The sequence below is a fragment of the Centroberyx affinis genome, unplaced genomic scaffold (assembly GCF_046629955.1).
Source record: "Centroberyx affinis isolate AG114_WGS23_722 - 3 ecotype Tasmania unplaced genomic scaffold, CSIRO-AGI_Caff_v1 ptg003510l_1, whole genome shotgun sequence".
Taxonomy (NCBI): domain Eukaryota; kingdom Metazoa; phylum Chordata; class Actinopteri; order Beryciformes; family Berycidae; genus Centroberyx; species Centroberyx affinis.
In genome coordinates, this window is record NW_027281459.1 from 117301 (window position 1) to 134501 (window position 17201).

The 17201-nt window shown below is 43.2% G+C and overlaps 1 protein-coding gene across 1 annotated transcript in view; it reads right to left on the bottom strand.

The window, feature by feature from the left end:
• Nucleotides 1-16975, bottom strand: part of LOC139661324 (receptor-type tyrosine-protein phosphatase F-like) — a 120022-nt gene extending 103047 nt beyond the window's left edge. The window contains exons 1-2 of the mRNA XM_071539765.1: nt 16679-16975; nt 1738-1912 (exon numbers count right to left, since the gene is read on the bottom strand). Coding sequence (XP_071395866.1) covers nt 1738-1837 — 100 coding nt within the window. The 5' untranslated portion in view covers nt 1838-1912; nt 16679-16975. The remainder of the gene's footprint in view (nt 1-1737; nt 1913-16678) is intronic.
• Between the last annotated feature and the right edge of the window lie 226 nt (nt 16976-17201).

Below are 17201 nucleotides of genomic sequence, written 5' to 3' on the forward strand. Positions count from 1 at the left end.
TTGGCTTCTTTGTCCTTCCCATCAATATGGTGGAAAATTGGGCCTTTAGTTTTTCTGCTGAGGCATTCCCTTTAAATACAGTACACATTTAATCCAGTTTTGTTAGGATGACAGTACATGAAGACTAAACTGGCAACATGCCCTTGGGACATTTACTGCATACAACCATGATACGATATACTGTATTTTCCAAATCTCAAATGCTTTCAGCTATTCTGCATATTTGCCAAAGAAATCTGTTTTAAAACAGTTGTAACAAAACGTGAGTTTGTGTTTTCTTCTCAAGTCACCGACAAACTACTCTAGTAAAAACACTTCTTCATCACGTACCAACTGAATCTTCATTGAAAGTTGCCTATTCCTGCAAATTTGCACTTATCTGCTCGATGCCCTAATGGTCACATTAGTACAGTTGATGGCACCGATGACATTTGGAAAGCAACATGATGGAATCTGTCCTTTGCGTTTCTTTGCGTGTCGGTCTCTGGTCAGTATATTCCTTGGTGCGCCTGCTCATTGCCATTAAGAACCGATGTGCGAGACATATTGGGTATATAAGAAAAGCAGCATACAAATGGACAGAATCTGTGTGTCGTAATGTGAAGGCAGACACGGCTTGGTTCACAGTCATCACCTCAAGGTCACTTTTTGCGAGAGAGTGCATATCCCTGTGTTTAAAACCTGACTTATGTGCCGCTGCGTGATGAAGTCAAGGTCTAAATCGGACTTCATTACATTACAGGCAAAGCAAAGCGAGGCCTTGCCAGACTGTACCACAAAAAAAAAAAGCAGGAGTGCAAAAATTTGCTGCAAGGTCAGGATCACACTGATACTATGTAAAAATCTAGAGACACAGCTAGAGAGAAAAAGAGTGGAAGTGCAGGACTGAGTGACAGAAGCCAAAGGGTACAGTAAAACAAATCCTACTGGGCCCATGTATAGAGCGGCAGGGGGGCTGGCGTGGTTAGGGTGGGGGAATGGGAGGGGCTGGGGTCTAATTGAATTACAGTGACCCTGTGACAGAACTGTAGCTGAGGTCATGTGTTGAATTAATTCTGTCCCTGACCCTGTCTTCGGCGGGGCAGTGCCTCTTGGCCGCCCCTGAGGCCCCAAGGCCCAGCAACAGTGACACATCTTTCCGAGCGCCTTCCTCCAGCCACAACCTTCATTCAGATTGACAGCCGGGCACAGAGGCCGATGGAGCTTCACTGCGTTCACTATGTACTTATTTTCACTGCAAACGCTAAAGCTCTCTATACACTTTCGGGGATGCATTAGAAGAGCTGCTATTTCTGTTAACTGGAATCCACCGAAGGGACCACATGCAAATGGAATCTATATTCTATTTTAAATGAAGTCTTAAACTGCACAGCATGAATCCTGTTTTCTCTCTAAATATCCAAGCAATCAATTAGGCCTAATGAGCAACAATGTAGTTACCTATTAATGCAATGCTGTGCAGTAATGTCAGTCCCTTTCAATGAGGAGTCCATCTACAAAAGGCTGTATTTTTTAACTGTTCACCAAATGTGGCAATAAGACTGAAATTACCCTCAAATTAAATCTTACAATCTGCATTTTAACCTCATACTCTTTGTAGCATTTTTCACCCAAAGGATAGCCAATAAGGAGCTAAAATATGAAGCAATGCTCTCGTTGTCAGATGTTGTCTAAATGTATTATCGGAGTGTAGGGAAAACAAAGCAGGACTTCACAGGTAAAAGTTTTGTTACTTACTGTCTGCCAGAGAGGAGAACACCATGCAGCTGAGCAGGAGCAGGAACAGCACCGCCCCTCTGGGCAGGAGGGGCACTGACAGGTGAATATTAGGCACCATGTTCCAGGTTGGCACTGCTCCCTCCTCGGTCCCCCACTAGACACTTCCCACTCTGACACGATCAAAGACTAACACCTAGGAGAGCAAACACAAGCAGAACAGGAATATAGAAACATTAGCATTCAAACTCATGATTTGCATACATTTGAATGAGCATAATAACAACACAGTACTAAAGCAAAAATATGAAAAACAAGTTACAGAGCAGAAACAAAGGAAAGTGAAATTTTGTATACATGTAAGAAAACAGCAGCACACAGCAGTGAAGATCTTTGCATGGTCGCGATCAAGAGTGTACCCAATACCCACAACAAAAACATGCTTGAGGCAGAGAAAAATACAAGTGAAGCGAATCTAACACGCAAGCTACTTCAGCAGAGTTAGAGTTAGGAAACAAATGCGGTACAGTGATACAGATAGGAATCGAAAAGAGAGAAAAACAAAAGGGGAGGTAAGGACGCAGGAACGCTACCTCACCCGTCCTGTCACAAAGGGGATCAGTAAAAAACAGAAGACCCCCATAGCGTGATTCCCCAAGGACCACCGCCCACTTAAGGTTCCCCATTTAGAAATTGAAACGCTGTCTTCCAGATGGGTTCAAATCACATAAAGTGCTATGATCTCACAGAATGACAACATGCATGCATGCATAAACACTTAACACACACCACGCCCTCAAGGGGGACATGGTTGGTCGGCGAAGCGGTGGCAGGTGTTCCACAAATTAACCATAATTAACCAGGCCCTTGAATAGAGAGAATCGCTCCACAGTCTAAGTTGGGCAGCTAGACACATTAGAATGAACGCTGTCCTAAAATGAAATTGCACAAGCATTGATACGTTATCTTTTTATTAGATTTAGTGCAGGAAAGGACTAAGGCGACTGATAAGAACTTAATATCTGACCTTAAGTTTGTCATAGCCTGCAGTTTCAATGTCCACTGCCTTTAAAAACAATGTAAGTGTGCCTCCACATAAATTGCACTAACTAAATTTCTTATCCTTATACTCTTGCCCATGGCCCTCTGTGATGAGTAATCATAATGTTGTAAAGCAGTGCACATATGGTAAGGCAAGATATCTCCCTTTTGATGGAATTAAAGTGGTATCTCCAGAGGACTTAAAAAAAAAAAAAAAAAAACTAAAATGAGAAAAGTTTGAGAAGTTTTAGCGTATGCCTACTTTTGTCTTCAAGGGCTCCCTGACAACGATTCTGTATAAAGCTTTTACGAGAGGTCGATTGGAATTGAATTGAAAACATTCTCAGCTTCTCTGTTCAGTCTCAGTGCACAGTTTACAGCAGAGTGTGAACAATGCTGATCGCAGATATTTGTGAAGAGAAATAAGAGAGGCGCTCACAATGTGAAATATCTTGAGGCTTGCTGGGTGGCCAGTCAGCTTTAGTCTATTCAGTTCAGCTAAATAAGTTAGAGTGTCAGGGACACAATGCCTCCAGTATCTTGTAGAAAAAAACCTTTCCATTCTTAAGCCTGTGGAGGTGTTGAGGAGCCCATTACTCATGTGGCTATTTCAATGCGTGTGTGGAAACACTGAGACACACACACCGGGCACCTCTTCGACCACCCCCTTTGTGAAACAAAGCCAAGGAAAACATTGTGGGAGGGTGAGATCTTAACAAAGCGAAATTTCAAGAGTTCCTTTTTCTTCATCTGAATTCTGCTTTAATCTCCTTTGACAAGTCACTTGGCAAACAAAAAGACGAGGGATGGGGGAGTAAAATCATGTGCAGGAATGCTGTGAGTCGCGGTGTCGGCTCTGCTGGTGCTTTACCTGGGCACATCTGCAGACAAGTACCGTTGATGGCTAGCTCCTCATCTCTTTGTCTCTCGCAGGAATGCGCTTCTAGATTTCAACATCTACTAACCGCATCGTCCAATGTGAGACACCTCGCATCTAAGGAATTTCCAAACATCCTGTGCAGCCGACTCCATCTATTGTCAGTGAAAGTTCAAGCTGTGATCGTATCAAGCTGAATTACGCTCCTCCCTGCATGTACACTTCTGAGGAATACCCCTGAGGGTAGCTAAGATAATTTAAAGCGGTTGAAAAAAAAGCTTCCCTCTGCGTCTCTACCTTCACTGGTAATGAGAAAGCAGCTCATTGTTGCTGTGCTAAGCTGTAGCAGTCGGGAGAAGAAAAAGACACACAAACACACTGCTCAGTGTGCCAAAGACCTGGATCACACCCCCACTCTGCAACCAGAATCTTTAAGACAGTTAGGCCCCATTTATATTTCAAGCTAATGCCCCAAGTTAACTTTGCAAAATGAGCATAACTCACATCAAGTTTGTTGGCTGAAAAATTTGTTTTGACACTCATTTTTATGTGCGCCAGCATTGCGTTGGTTCGAGTCGGTAGGTAGTGAGTGAGTGAGGCTGATAGACTTGGCCACTCGCCGTGCTCCAAACCCTTGGCGGTGGAGGGATATCTTTCACAGCAGATGCCAGAGAGAGGCAGATGCTTTTCATCTTCAATGAGACGAATTCCTAGAGCCATGTTTATTCTTTATTTATTTAGCTACTTATTTATCCCAGTGCAGCTTGGTGCCTCCCAGCTGCACGCAAATACCGTGGGACACTTGCAACTATGTGCATTTGTGCTGTGGCAGTAGTGTTGGTGAGAGAGGGAGGGGGTACGAATGTGGAAATGGTGCAGTGTGATCCGAAAAATGAGCAAGTGGCTCAACACACAGGAAGATATTGTTTACCGCTATGTGGGAGAGCGAGAGAAAAACAGTGAGAACGTGTAGGGGTGGATGTCTGCCCTTGTGAGATTATGTGTGAATCCTTCTGTCTTGGTAATGATGCAAGTCTGTAGCCTGGTGTATGTGTGTGTGTGAGTGAGTTTGTGTGTAATTGTGTGTGCGTGTGCGTGTGCGTGTGTGTGTGTGTGTGTGTGTGTGTGTGTGTGTGTGTGTGTGTGTGTGTGTGTGTGTGTGTGTGTGTGTGTGTGTGTGTGTGTGTGTGTGTGTGTGCAGGGCTGCACAATTATGGGGCTAACTGTGACCCCGATTAGTAATCACAATTATTAGTATTATTAAACATCTTGACAGGCAGCAGCAGATGTTCTAAATTAATAAAATGCCTCAATATTGCTGATATTCCAATATTCTACAAATATTAATTGTGGACGCTAAAAGTATGATATAGTACTATCATACACGATTAATGGTGCAGCACTGTTTGTATCTGTATTGCCTGTAGTGATTAATTTAGCCCACAGTACTGTGGACTTCTTGTCCATGGGGCCAAGAATGACAACACGGCTCTATGTGAAGATCATGTATATCCCTCCTTTGAGCCAGTGCTGGTTTTGGCTATATAATCTAAACATAAACACACCGTAAAACAGAATAGAAGGTGATTACAAGGTGGTGCCAGTGACCCACAGGATATCCCATTCCCAGCCTCATCATCCAGCCACACATAAGGGCAGCCAGCCTGCCTGAGTAAAGCACAGCTCTTTAGGAGGAAGCTTTGGACCCTTGAGAGCACAGAGAGTTTTCAGTGACGCAGTGTGTGATGTACGTATATAAATATAGGCAGAAGACTGAGAGCTTTTGAGGAATAATTGATGGGGGAACAATGGGATCTCAATATCTCAAAGGTAAACTGGTGGACAAATGGGCTTTGAGCGAGTGTAATGGGGGAGGGGAGGATAACAAAAAAAACACACCTATCCTGTTTGCTTGTTTGCTATCCACATCAGCTGCCTGCCACTCATGTTATTACCCCCAGTGTGTGTGTGTGTGTGTGTGGCAAGGGAGTGGCCACCCATACACAAATGGCACTCTACTACAGACAGACAATGTAACACACAGCTGCAAAATAGAGACTGAGTAAACACCACTATTACCCTAACTACAGGTAGCATCTCTCCTCTCCCTCTTGTTTCCATCCCTCCTACTCATGTTCTCTCTCTTTCTGCGTCTCTGTTTAATGGCTCATCCTGAGCGCGGGGAGGTGGGACAGCTGAGATATATGGCTGGCAGTGTGGGGAGCTAATCATGGCCGTCTCTGGAGGTGATAAACCCAGACCGGAGAGGTTTGTGTTGGCGCAGCCTGCAATGGCTCCATAAACACAGTCACAAGCTGAATTTCGACAGCAGTGTTTTGGCCCTTGATTACTCTTCCATGCCCTGGAAGGCTCGCCCACAAAAGAGCGTGTTCCTTTTTCACCTCAGCAGAGAGCACGCAGCAGAAAACCCCAGGAGAATATCTGCAAGCCGCTGAGCCCCGTATTGTAAAATGAAAGTGTAAAGTAACCAAATTACGCTTCCCCCAACTCTGAAAGCCTCGCTGTATCCACGGGCTTGATGGTGCATGTCTTTTTACAGGGCTGCGACAAGGCCCCGCATTGAAATTCAGCAAACAAAGGGTAATGTCCTGTGACCTATCGGGTTTTACAGCGCTTTTGTTTACAAGCCGATTCCACAGAGTTAATTGTTAACGCTTTACTGCCAACCACAAGATTGAGAAGCTGCAAAGAACCTTTAACAGAATAGTGCACTTCCTTAGGTTGAGCAACAGAGAGTAAGGATCACTGATTGTACTGAGCTAAAATGAAAGTGTTAATGTGATGCATCACTTGAACGTCAAGTGTCCGGCCATGTGGGTGACTCACAGAAATCCATCAGGTAAGTTAATTACAGCCACTTCAACAATTGGGTATAATAATAATACTACAGCCACATCAAATGTATGCAGACATGTATGCGTTGTATGCAGACATGTATGCGTTATGACATATGTCTTCATGACCCATCACAATGAAATGCCTTGAATCTGTGAAGCGTGAGGAGTGGATTTACTGCACTGGCCCCCTGATCATGTCCTGACCGGTTGAGGCACTGACTCATGTCTCAACAGAATGCAAAGAACATAGCATACCGGCTTCACCTATATGATACAGTGTCGATTGGCATTTAGTCTGGTTGAGTGAACATTTAACAAAACTCAAGGACCTCTATAAATTGCCAGTGAAGTGGGGATTTACAATCACCTCTGGGGGGCTACCAATCTTTTCAGCAGCAAATCAATCTGGGAATGAAAAGTGATATGTATTACACAGAGCAGAAAAGACATACCAGAGTGCCACTTCTATTTGAATTTATTGGAGAGTGATTATTGGCGTTGTCGACTTGCAGAGCAAGGAATAAATGGCTTGCACTACAAAGTGCTGGGCAAAAGGGCCGGCAATAAATCAAAAGCAGGCTCAATGTAAAACAGACATTCATCAAATAAAAGCAATGCTGTGGCATTCCAACACTAAATCACCTCAATTGATCAAGCGTATGAAATAGTATTCTTTAAAATATCACCAAACTTAGCATGTGAGTGCCATATTTACAAAAATACAGCTTGATGTGGAAATAATAATGGATATGATGGTGTAACATTTGGAGAAAATAAAATGTTAAAATGTAAAAATAAATGTTTAACTTATTGACAAATCTCACAAAGATAGAGAATGTGGGCCAATTTGCAATACCTCAAGCTGCAAACGAAAATGAGAATCCTTTAAATAAAAGAACAAAGCTTTGCATCTGATAAATGGTCTCTGAAACTTTCCATGCCAATAGTCTTGTCCTAGTCCAAAGACTGAAAAAAGTATTTTCTTTTTTTTTACTATCATTTTTATTTTTGTTTTAGAGAGCTCTACAAATGAAATACTGCATAATTAAGAATGATTCTATGCTATAGCCAAACATTAAATTAGCAGTATAAACCGAGACACATTCTCAACAGCAGATGTGCATATATATCAAAAGGAAACTCACACTGACAAGCAAGAAAGATGGGCTAAGACGTCACCACTTGAAGGTTTGTTTGTGGACAGATGGTGCCATAAAATGACTAGGCAGCACAGAAGGCCTGAACGCCCCCCCCCCCCCCCCCCCCCCCCAACCACCACCCACCCCCCTCTCCTCTAACACCACACAGAAGACTCCAACTCCCCCCCACCCCCAACCACCCCCCGGGCAGACAAACTCGTCTCCGCTAGTCAAAGACAAACAGAGTAAAGGCATGTGAGCAGGAAGACTGGCAAATAAAGAGTTCTCTAGATCAATAGCTGGCCAAACAGAGGCAGTTGTTCTGGCTCAGCTCAAACCAGGAAATATGGACGGGTTTTAACAACAGGGAAGAATACTTATATTAGAAAATATACGCATGGTAGAAATGGCAGCATATGGTATAAGAATATAATATTAACAGAATAAATATAGACATGTTTATTCAACAGTATTGCCTCAATTAGAACAGAAGCCGTCCTTTTCTCTTTAAGGTGTTTTTTTTTTCTTTATTCAGGTGGCACTGAGGTGAGAATATTAAGTCCAACTTAGCATAGGAGGGGGCTTCTGAGGGCGTCATACTATTTAGCAGGTGTTTCCACTGTTCTAAATCAATTACCTCTAGTCAGTCAGCGCTTAGGGTAGGGGGTATTGTAAATCAGCTTGGTGTCAGGCCAGATTACTGACTGTAACGGCTGGGAGTGAAGCCCTTTGGCCAGCAGGGACCCTCCAGGGGCCTACATAAGAACTAAGCCATGGCCTTGATGCTGGATGACAGAGCTGCATCTCTGGCAATTGTTGGCAACAATACTTGGTACACGCATTAAAGGAAGAGGCTGACTACGGAAAAAGTATATGAAGCGTATTCTCATTATTTTTCACTTCACATTTCTGCTAAAATTAGATCTACTCATATTGGCTTGTTTTAAATTGTCTGTGGAAGAAAAAGCCAGTCATTTTTTTTTTCTTCAGTCGGAGCTGAGAAGTGTGGATGAAACTGTATATTGACACAACGGTTTTTGTTATTTCATCTTACAACGGAGCATGTAAAAGAGACAGGAAAAATAATCCTCTGTGGTCCAAGGTGCAGGAGAACAAGCCCAGTGTTGACAGAGGGAAGGGTTAGGCTAACTCAGAGAGGGCTGGGAAAAGGACCTCCAACACAATCCAGCGTTTGTTGGGGGATACAGAAACATTGTTATATGACTGATAATATCTAAGCATAGGCTACTATTTAGAAAGGAGGACCGGCTTGACGAGAAACGTGTTTGGAGGAATTTAAAAGGCAAAGATAAACATATGTTATTCTGGGAACTAGCTTGAGGCAAACAACCCATGTGCTATACAAAGAAAAGCTCAGAGACTCCAGGTCTATGTGAAACAGTTAAGACCTAAATGGCTTAACATGGGATAGCTGGCATTCCAAATGGGTTGGAAAGAAGAGGATCCCCAAGGTCCTAATCCAACTCCTTGCTGGCCTCCTATTCCAGAAGGCTATCCTCTCAGCCCCTGTCTAACTACCGAAAAGAGGCAGATTCTAATAAGCCTTTCTGTCTTTCTGTCAGTCTGTGTTTCACTCTATCCCCCGGTCTCTCCCTCCCCTGGCCATGCTTCCTTCTCTCTCTCTCTCCCTCTGTCTGAGCTATGAACCAGTCTGTTGGAGCAGATGGAGCCATATATCCCCATCGCTCTCCAGAGGCCCGAGGATTTAAAATGTAAAAGAGCTGAGTGCAGAATAGTAAGGGACCAGCCGATAAAGGGCAGGAGAACCAGGGACTCTCAGCTAAACTATTTTAGCTTCGCCCATGTTCAGCAAGAAGGTGGAGTAAGCCTAAAACTTTGCGGAGAATTGGGCATGCTATGGGGCAATTAAGTCCAAAGATATGGCCTCTAGACTCACCACTAACATAGCATGTCTTTACTGAGCACCTGATCTAAACTGCGGTAGTCTTTGACATGAGCAGGGCAGGAAAATACATTTTGATAGCTGGTTACGAGCCACAGACAGAACGTACGAGTATTTGGCTGCTGTCTAACGCTAAATTAGCACTGTGGTCTTGAGGCTTTCTGTTCAAGTTACCTTGGCAAGAAATTTTGAATCAGACCTGGCTTGCCTAACACCTCACCTCAGGTCACCTTTCAGGTACTGAGGGAATATCTGGACCCTGTATCAGTCGTCTGGGAGAGGATTCTGCTTCGTCCTCCGTCTCCAGGTGGCAGGCTGACAGACAGGAAGAGTGAAGAACAACAGGCGGACGAGGCTGTGAGCAGTGCAATCGATTGCCAGCTGAATAGCAAGGTCCATTATACTGACAGGCCGGAGCCACAACACGACGACCTGCACTCCGCCAACGTCCTCATTACCACCTATGAATCTCTCACTGGGACCAATCTCTCTCTTGCTCTCCCTCTTCTCGTTCTCTCTCTACATCTCCCTGTGCAAAGCAGAGCAATGAATTTCACTCTGTCAATCTGATGGAAGTGTTTTAAAAGGAGCGAAAGCCACATATATAAGCCGCTGCACTTAGCATCGCGCACTAGGCAAGCGAGGGATACAGAACAAAGACGACATGGGGTAATACACTGTTCTTGAGAGCAATGTTCTTGAGAGAAATGTAGACTAAATGTACATTTAAGCCTATGCTATCCTGAAGAAATGTTAACTGTCTGAGAGAGGGAAAACCTCCACCATGCTAAACATTTCACCCACCAACACCTTCTGTCTTTCAGCTATGCTATCTGCTCTCCCTGTCCTTCTTTTTCCCCACCATCCCTCTAGTTATTCTGAATTCCTTAGTCCTTGGTAGACTTATTTATACTATCTCCCCTACCCCACTCCCTCACAGTGCAGCTGCAGATAGGATTTACCTGCAGCTGAGACAGCCTCCAGACTATCAATTACCTCCAGTGTAAAGTCACTGTTCTGTAGCTTGGCTAACAAGACACACACACACACACACAGTCTCTTGGACACATTCAGCTAGAGAAATTCTGAGTTGACTGCAAGTCATAGGATTTTACTGACTAATCAAATACTCCAGTTTATAGAAAATTCTGGAAAAGCGCTTCACCCACAATATGGTCCCCCTGCAAATACTTGCAATCAGGCAAACTAATCTTTGGATCAAGTGTTTTATCAATTGTAAGTAAATATGCCAGAGATATACTTATAATCTTCAGGAAGTAGATTAGTGCATTCAATATGTGTTGTTATTTGAATATCATTAGAGCATATTAAAAAAGTCTTAATTGACTTCAGCAGTAACAACCAAATACTCAACTAATCAACAAAGTGGGTTAGCCCTACAGAACTGGAAAACTAGTGCTATGACCAAACATTTGACTCACCAATATGTATGTTATTCGGGGACGTGTGAGTGGATGCAAAAGTGCAGTGCTTGTGTTTGTGCACATCACTACATAGTCACAAAGACACACACACACTTACAAACACACACAACTCAAAGCCCTCACTGCAGTCCATTTGTATACTCATGATGTTTGACTGGTCCGTGATGTGCTGAAAACAGAGATCTCACCAAATTCTCCCTGACATGCCATCTCAGTCTGTGACAACGATTAGACTGAACACCAGGCCATCACACATACAGAAAGACACGTGGGGACAGGACCTGTCACTCACCCCACCAGATTCACCCTGACGCTTAAAGTGGCTCTGTCAGGTCAACAAATGAAAACCCATCACATCCAATGTTGCAGTCATCAAGCTGAAGTAATTCCACAGACTGGTTAAATGCTATCTTGCCAGGCCTTGTTAAACTTGGTTGAGCATGTTGGGACCCAAGGCGTCAGATTTGATTCCAGAGCTGGAAGCTTTGTAGAGTCTGATGCGATAAACCGTCGGAAGGGGTGGACAGCCATCCAGAAAACAGAAATCAGTTGTGTAAGAGGCATCAAATCATGAGCAATTGATAATTGGCCACAAACTAAAACTCTTACATGAGAACTAAAGACCGCAATGAACAAGAAGTAAGGCTTGGTCACGTAGTCGGCCCATACAGCCCAGTGAAGCCTATGAAGAAAGATCTGAGGAAGTGAATTCCTTTTAAGTGAGGCCTCATGTCTAGCCATGGCAGTATTGCAGTGATCATTAGGATAACATATTCAGGTCAAAAAGCTAATGAATGTGCATAAACAATGGACTGTATGGAAACCCTCTGTAAAGGACAATACTTTAAGACGTCTACAGCTCATAACCAAACCCTTAATACCACTAGCCTCAGGAGATACTGAGCAGGGGAGATTACACTTGTTTGATGCTTTGACCGATGTGTGCAAGATTGTACCATAAATTATTTACCTCATACATAAAATTATATCACTTTGCCAGCAAGCTAACAGACCAAGTCTTGGTTTTAACAGTCATCTTAACTCTTAAGGAGAGTTTGCTCTAGCATGAGATGCAATGGGGCTTTCCTGTGAACCATGAAGGGGTAACTGGTTAGCCCTCTACCCCCCCCCCCCCCCCCCCCTTCAACCAGTCCTCTTTTCTGACAGTCAGCCAAGGAGGCCGAGTCACCCATGTTTACTGATGTAGAAGCAACCCCTTTATCAGGGAAGAGATTTGTAGGGAAGAGGCAGGGGATTAGCCATCAAATTACCAGGCAGACAGCATCCCTGCTCCAGAGTTGTGGAGCAGTAATCTCTGGGGCTGAGGGGGAAGATCCAGATAAAGTTTTGGGATTGGAGCTGTGGAGCTACAAACGCCAAACTGTGAATACTTAAAATATGAAAGTGTGTCTACTGGAACCCAGTAGAGCTTTGTTTGCTGAGCAGGTGCCCCCTCCCCTTTTCTCTGTGGTGACGCACTTCAGAAGACATTTGTATTCACTTTATTTTATTTTCATTGGAGCAAATCACAGTATGTATTTCCTCCCTGGTAGTGTAATTACATAGCCCAATACAAATAACACTGCCACAGTGTCGGACGTTTGATGGGGGAAAGTTCTCAAATAGGGGTGCTGTAACTAGGCAGGACTGGTGGAATTGAATTTCAGTGGCCTTGCACATGGTTCTTGCATTGTCACCCCACCGCCCTCCCTTAAACAAGCAGTGCTCTCCTCAGAGAATACCCCCTGGACACAGGAATGTTTCATCAACGCCACAGCCCCCAGCATCCTTACAGGGGCACAGTGGGGCCAACCGGCTCTGCACAGCCAGGCTATAAATAAGTGAGGCACTCTAATGAAACCAAATGAATCTCCATCCATCTTCCCAAAACAAGCCAGGGAGCTCAGAGTTCAGAGGGAAGGAAGAGTCATTGCCGGTGCTTTAGGACGGATACTGTAGGATGAACAAAAGCCAAACGTCATACTGACGTCTAAAGCATCACTCTATACAACACACAGCACACGTGTCATACTCTCAGAAGCTGGTGTGAGTATTTAAGTGTGTCTATGTGTGTATGTGTATCCAAGATTTTGAGCACTCAATCCTAGCTCCCCTAAATTACTCTGTTAGTCTATATTATCTCTTATTGATAGTGAGAGGGCATTCCTACTTCCTATTGTTTGAGCTCAGCATCAGTGAATTGTTCAAAAAGGAAACATCATAAGTTTGGGGAAAGTGACAGGGGGAGCCGATAAAGTAATCAGGTAGAATGTCTAGTCTAAGCCAGGCATTTGAATAAATCGGAGGCAGAACAAACAAGGTTGGTGGAGGTAGAGGGATAAATCTTCTGCTTTACTATATTCATAATACCAAGGAGCAAACAAGCCTATATTCCATTACATTTCTTTCCTGTAGTTTAACATTCCAGTTCTCCTCTCATAGTCAAGACAAGAGCAAGGTGAACAGAAGTTTAGTTCACCCTAAAGCCAGTCTACAAGCCACCTATCTCACCTCGCCTCCCTGCAGAAAAACAATTTTGCTCCAGGTAATATGATGTTGGTAGTATATCATGCCACAGTAATGCAGTGGCATAATGTGAGGAAAGTGAACAGTATCATGCAACAGAGTGATGCCACAAAAGTGCTCCCTAGCCTTCTCCCATTTTCAGAAAATAGCTTATTACATAACGGAATTTACATCTGCATTGGCTTATGTTTCCAACCTGCAAGTCGCTGCACGTTTCTCATGCATGGGCATATGCCTTAGCCTTGTCACGCATACAGAATGCACAAAATGCAGCTCCCCCTGAAAATGGAGGCTGTTTCAATCAGTGTGGAGGCGTAATGGGATGATGTGGAATTGAAATGAGTTTTGGGCAAGGAGGGAAATGTCCTCTCTGACAAAGCGGATTTGTGTTTCCATTGAGAAATGCATGGCTGCAATACATGGAGTTAAATATGCTACAAAAAATGCGAGGTGCTATGAGTAAAAAACAGACCTCATTGGCGGATAGCCTATGTTCTAAGTGTGAGCACTAATGTTCAATGAGACACTGAGAGAGCTAAATACATTTGTTTACAATTTATTTTAAAGATACTGATAGAGTGACTTAAAACTAGCCTGCTACAATTACAGTGGGCTTCTACAGTACACATATTCCATTGATCACTAATTGAACAACAAAAAATAACATCCCCCTTGATATTATCACTAATTGAACAACAAAAAATAACATCCTCCTTGATATTAACCTCCCGATTTGGGATATTAACTTAGCATGTGTTTAGTAGGCCTGGGTGGGTGCATCAAGGCATAGGTCTAAACCTGGTTCAATCAAAAGTAAGCTCTCTGCTTAGAGCAGCTAAAAGAAAAGTGTTCTTGTCAAAACACTGGTGATTTCAGTGGTGAAGAAGCCCTTTTCTAAAACTTGTCCTCAGCACCTGTCAGAATGGATGAGAGATTGTCTGCTAGATAGAGTGTCATGGTTGAGGCCAGTAAGTGACTATCAGCACAGCTAACACGTAACACAGGCAGTGGCCCCTGATTGACATCACACATTACGCAGGACTGAACTGGCACACTCACCCCTAGCTGTACTGGCATCGCTATTTTGTATAGTACAGAGGACTGAAGTTTGACAATTAGGCCTTGTCATCATCAAACAACTACTCCTGACCTTGTCACCATCAGACAACAACCAACAACTCTTGACATAATAAGAAGTGAAAAATCGCTCTCTGCAGGCGTTTTTATGTCTCAATTTCATAACACATAAAAGCTGCTATGTTTTCTGTCCATGAATATGTCAAAGACCAATGTCTGTGACCATTTGCACAATCGCCTTCACAGACATTGATCTGTGATTATAAGCAACCTCTTTCATGTCCCAAATGGGACAAGAGCGATTAAGCAAATCCATCATGCGTTAACAGGCCATTACACATCACCCAATTCACCGATGATGAGAAATCAAGTTCTATGGAAAAATCCATATGCTTAGCCCATAATTACTTTTGAGGAATCCGTTGGGGAGCAAGATTGAGTGATTGACTGATCCACACAGAGCAATTCATTTGAAAGGAAAGACTTTAGCCTGAAGACAGGCATTCAAGCACAGGATATTAAGTATGTTTGGCCAAACAATCTAATAAAGAGCAACGGTAAACAAACAACCAAAGTTATTTCCACAGGTCACATCCTAGACCTAGAAAATGATCACCTCATGTTTGTGCAAAGATTCTCTGGAACGTAACCGGTGACGAAGTGACTGAGCCGGAGTCGTAAAAGTGGAATGTAGGGTCAATGGCCTGCATGGTGGAGGTGAAGGAGGACAACCTAAAGGTCAACCATTGTGGACTGGGGGTGGAAGGGTTAGGGGGCATTTGTTTGGACGTGGACCATGGTTTATGGTTTTTGTCTTGTTTGTTTATGTTTTTGAGGAACTGAATAGATAAATGGACATTTCAGCAGTAGCTTCCATCTCGTCTCAACACTTTCTCCTCAAGGTCATTATTTTATCACATGTTTGGGTTACCACTCCAAGCCAAGACTAACAGGGCAGAGCTGTACTTGTGAATGATTAACTGAAAAGAAAAAACAAAACAAAACAGTGAGTTCAGATTTGGTCCAACCAAGAAAGAAAACGCTAAGTTCCCAGCGCAGTGAGACGGACCCATGGGGAGGTCTCGCCTTTTCAAAGGCCAAACAAAGCAAGACAGACATGTTGTCTTTACACTCTGTTCTCTGAAAGCTCAAGACAGCTTTGATGGAAAAGAACAAGTTGCAAAAAGGATATTCGTTTTTCCTAGTGACACTAGCTCCTTGTATTGTGCAACAGAATTGTTGTGCAACACATGCCACAATTATTCTGACGTAATGCGTCCAAATTTTTCCAATACAAAGATATAGTTAAACATCTGGAAAAAAATGATTAGGCCTATATATTAGATATATATTATAGATTTATGATATAACTGTGATAATCACACTATAAGATACATTTAAGGCAGTTTATTTTTTTTTTAGAAACTAAGGCACACAAAGTTTCCAAACATCATAAGTTGTGTCTTCCGAAATGTTTCCCCTACTATGCTCTGGGATTTCAAAACCTCTATGTGGCTCTTTCTGACTGAAATTCTTTTAGCTGAAACTTTAGCCTCCAGATTGCCCAGGGAGATAAAGACAACTGGAAAAACAGGTTGTTTGGCCTCAGTGTAGGCCTAATGCTGTCTAACGGCAGGGTGCCTCACCTTAGCAGCGGTAGCTAGGGGACATTCTATGGCCCTTCTATTCAAAGTCCCCTGAAAAAGTAGGGGAGGGCTCGCACCAGACAGGGCAATTTGCCAGAGAGCCAGCCAATAGAGCTAAGCCAAGACGAGGTTAAACTATTGTTTTGGCTTAACAAGCAAGAGTGAACAAGGACAAAAGAAAAAGGGACAAAAGAATAGTAAGAAAATACCTGACCATTGAAGTGTATCACATGAACTGAGTTTGTTTCTTTTTATACGAGACAATTTAACTTTAATTTTGTTGGAGATGTAGGACAACCTAGTCAGAGACTTTCAAAAAATGCACCTGTGCTGAATTTGCTTTTCTTTTGGTTAAGAAGTACTAATTCACCTTTGTTTTCACCATTAACATGCTCCTGCCATGCTGTGGGGCAAAAATGTCACACTTACCCATGCATGTCAATTACGTCCACTTACAAATATATCCTTTTTATTCCTTTTCTCTTTAGGCACTTATTCCAGAGAGAGTATCCAAATCCTAGAAAGGCAAATCCAACAGTATCCGAATACGATTATCCCTCAAAGATGTCTCATGAACAAGTAAGAAAGTCGGCTCTGGTTCTTCCTCAGTTATTCCATTGACAGCGTTTCGTAAAACCGAAGGAACTGTCTTCTGGCTCTCAAGCAATATGTTTCCAGCTGTATAGAGCAATGTGGTGGCTTAGGGAGAGATCCTTCAGAGTCAGAGCTTGTTCACACACTGAGCGGTGTTCAGGGACTGCCTGGGAGGAGCCAAACCCACCATGTGATGTCATAGGTGTTGAATTTCACTGTGAAGAGAAGGGAGGCTTGAGCGCTTTACCTTCCTGAACTTTGACCAATGAGAGACATTTTTGGAGTTCACCTGCATACAAAAAAGGTTTGAGGTATAAGTACACGTGATGTAGCTTCCTGGGAGAGAATTTCAGCCTAA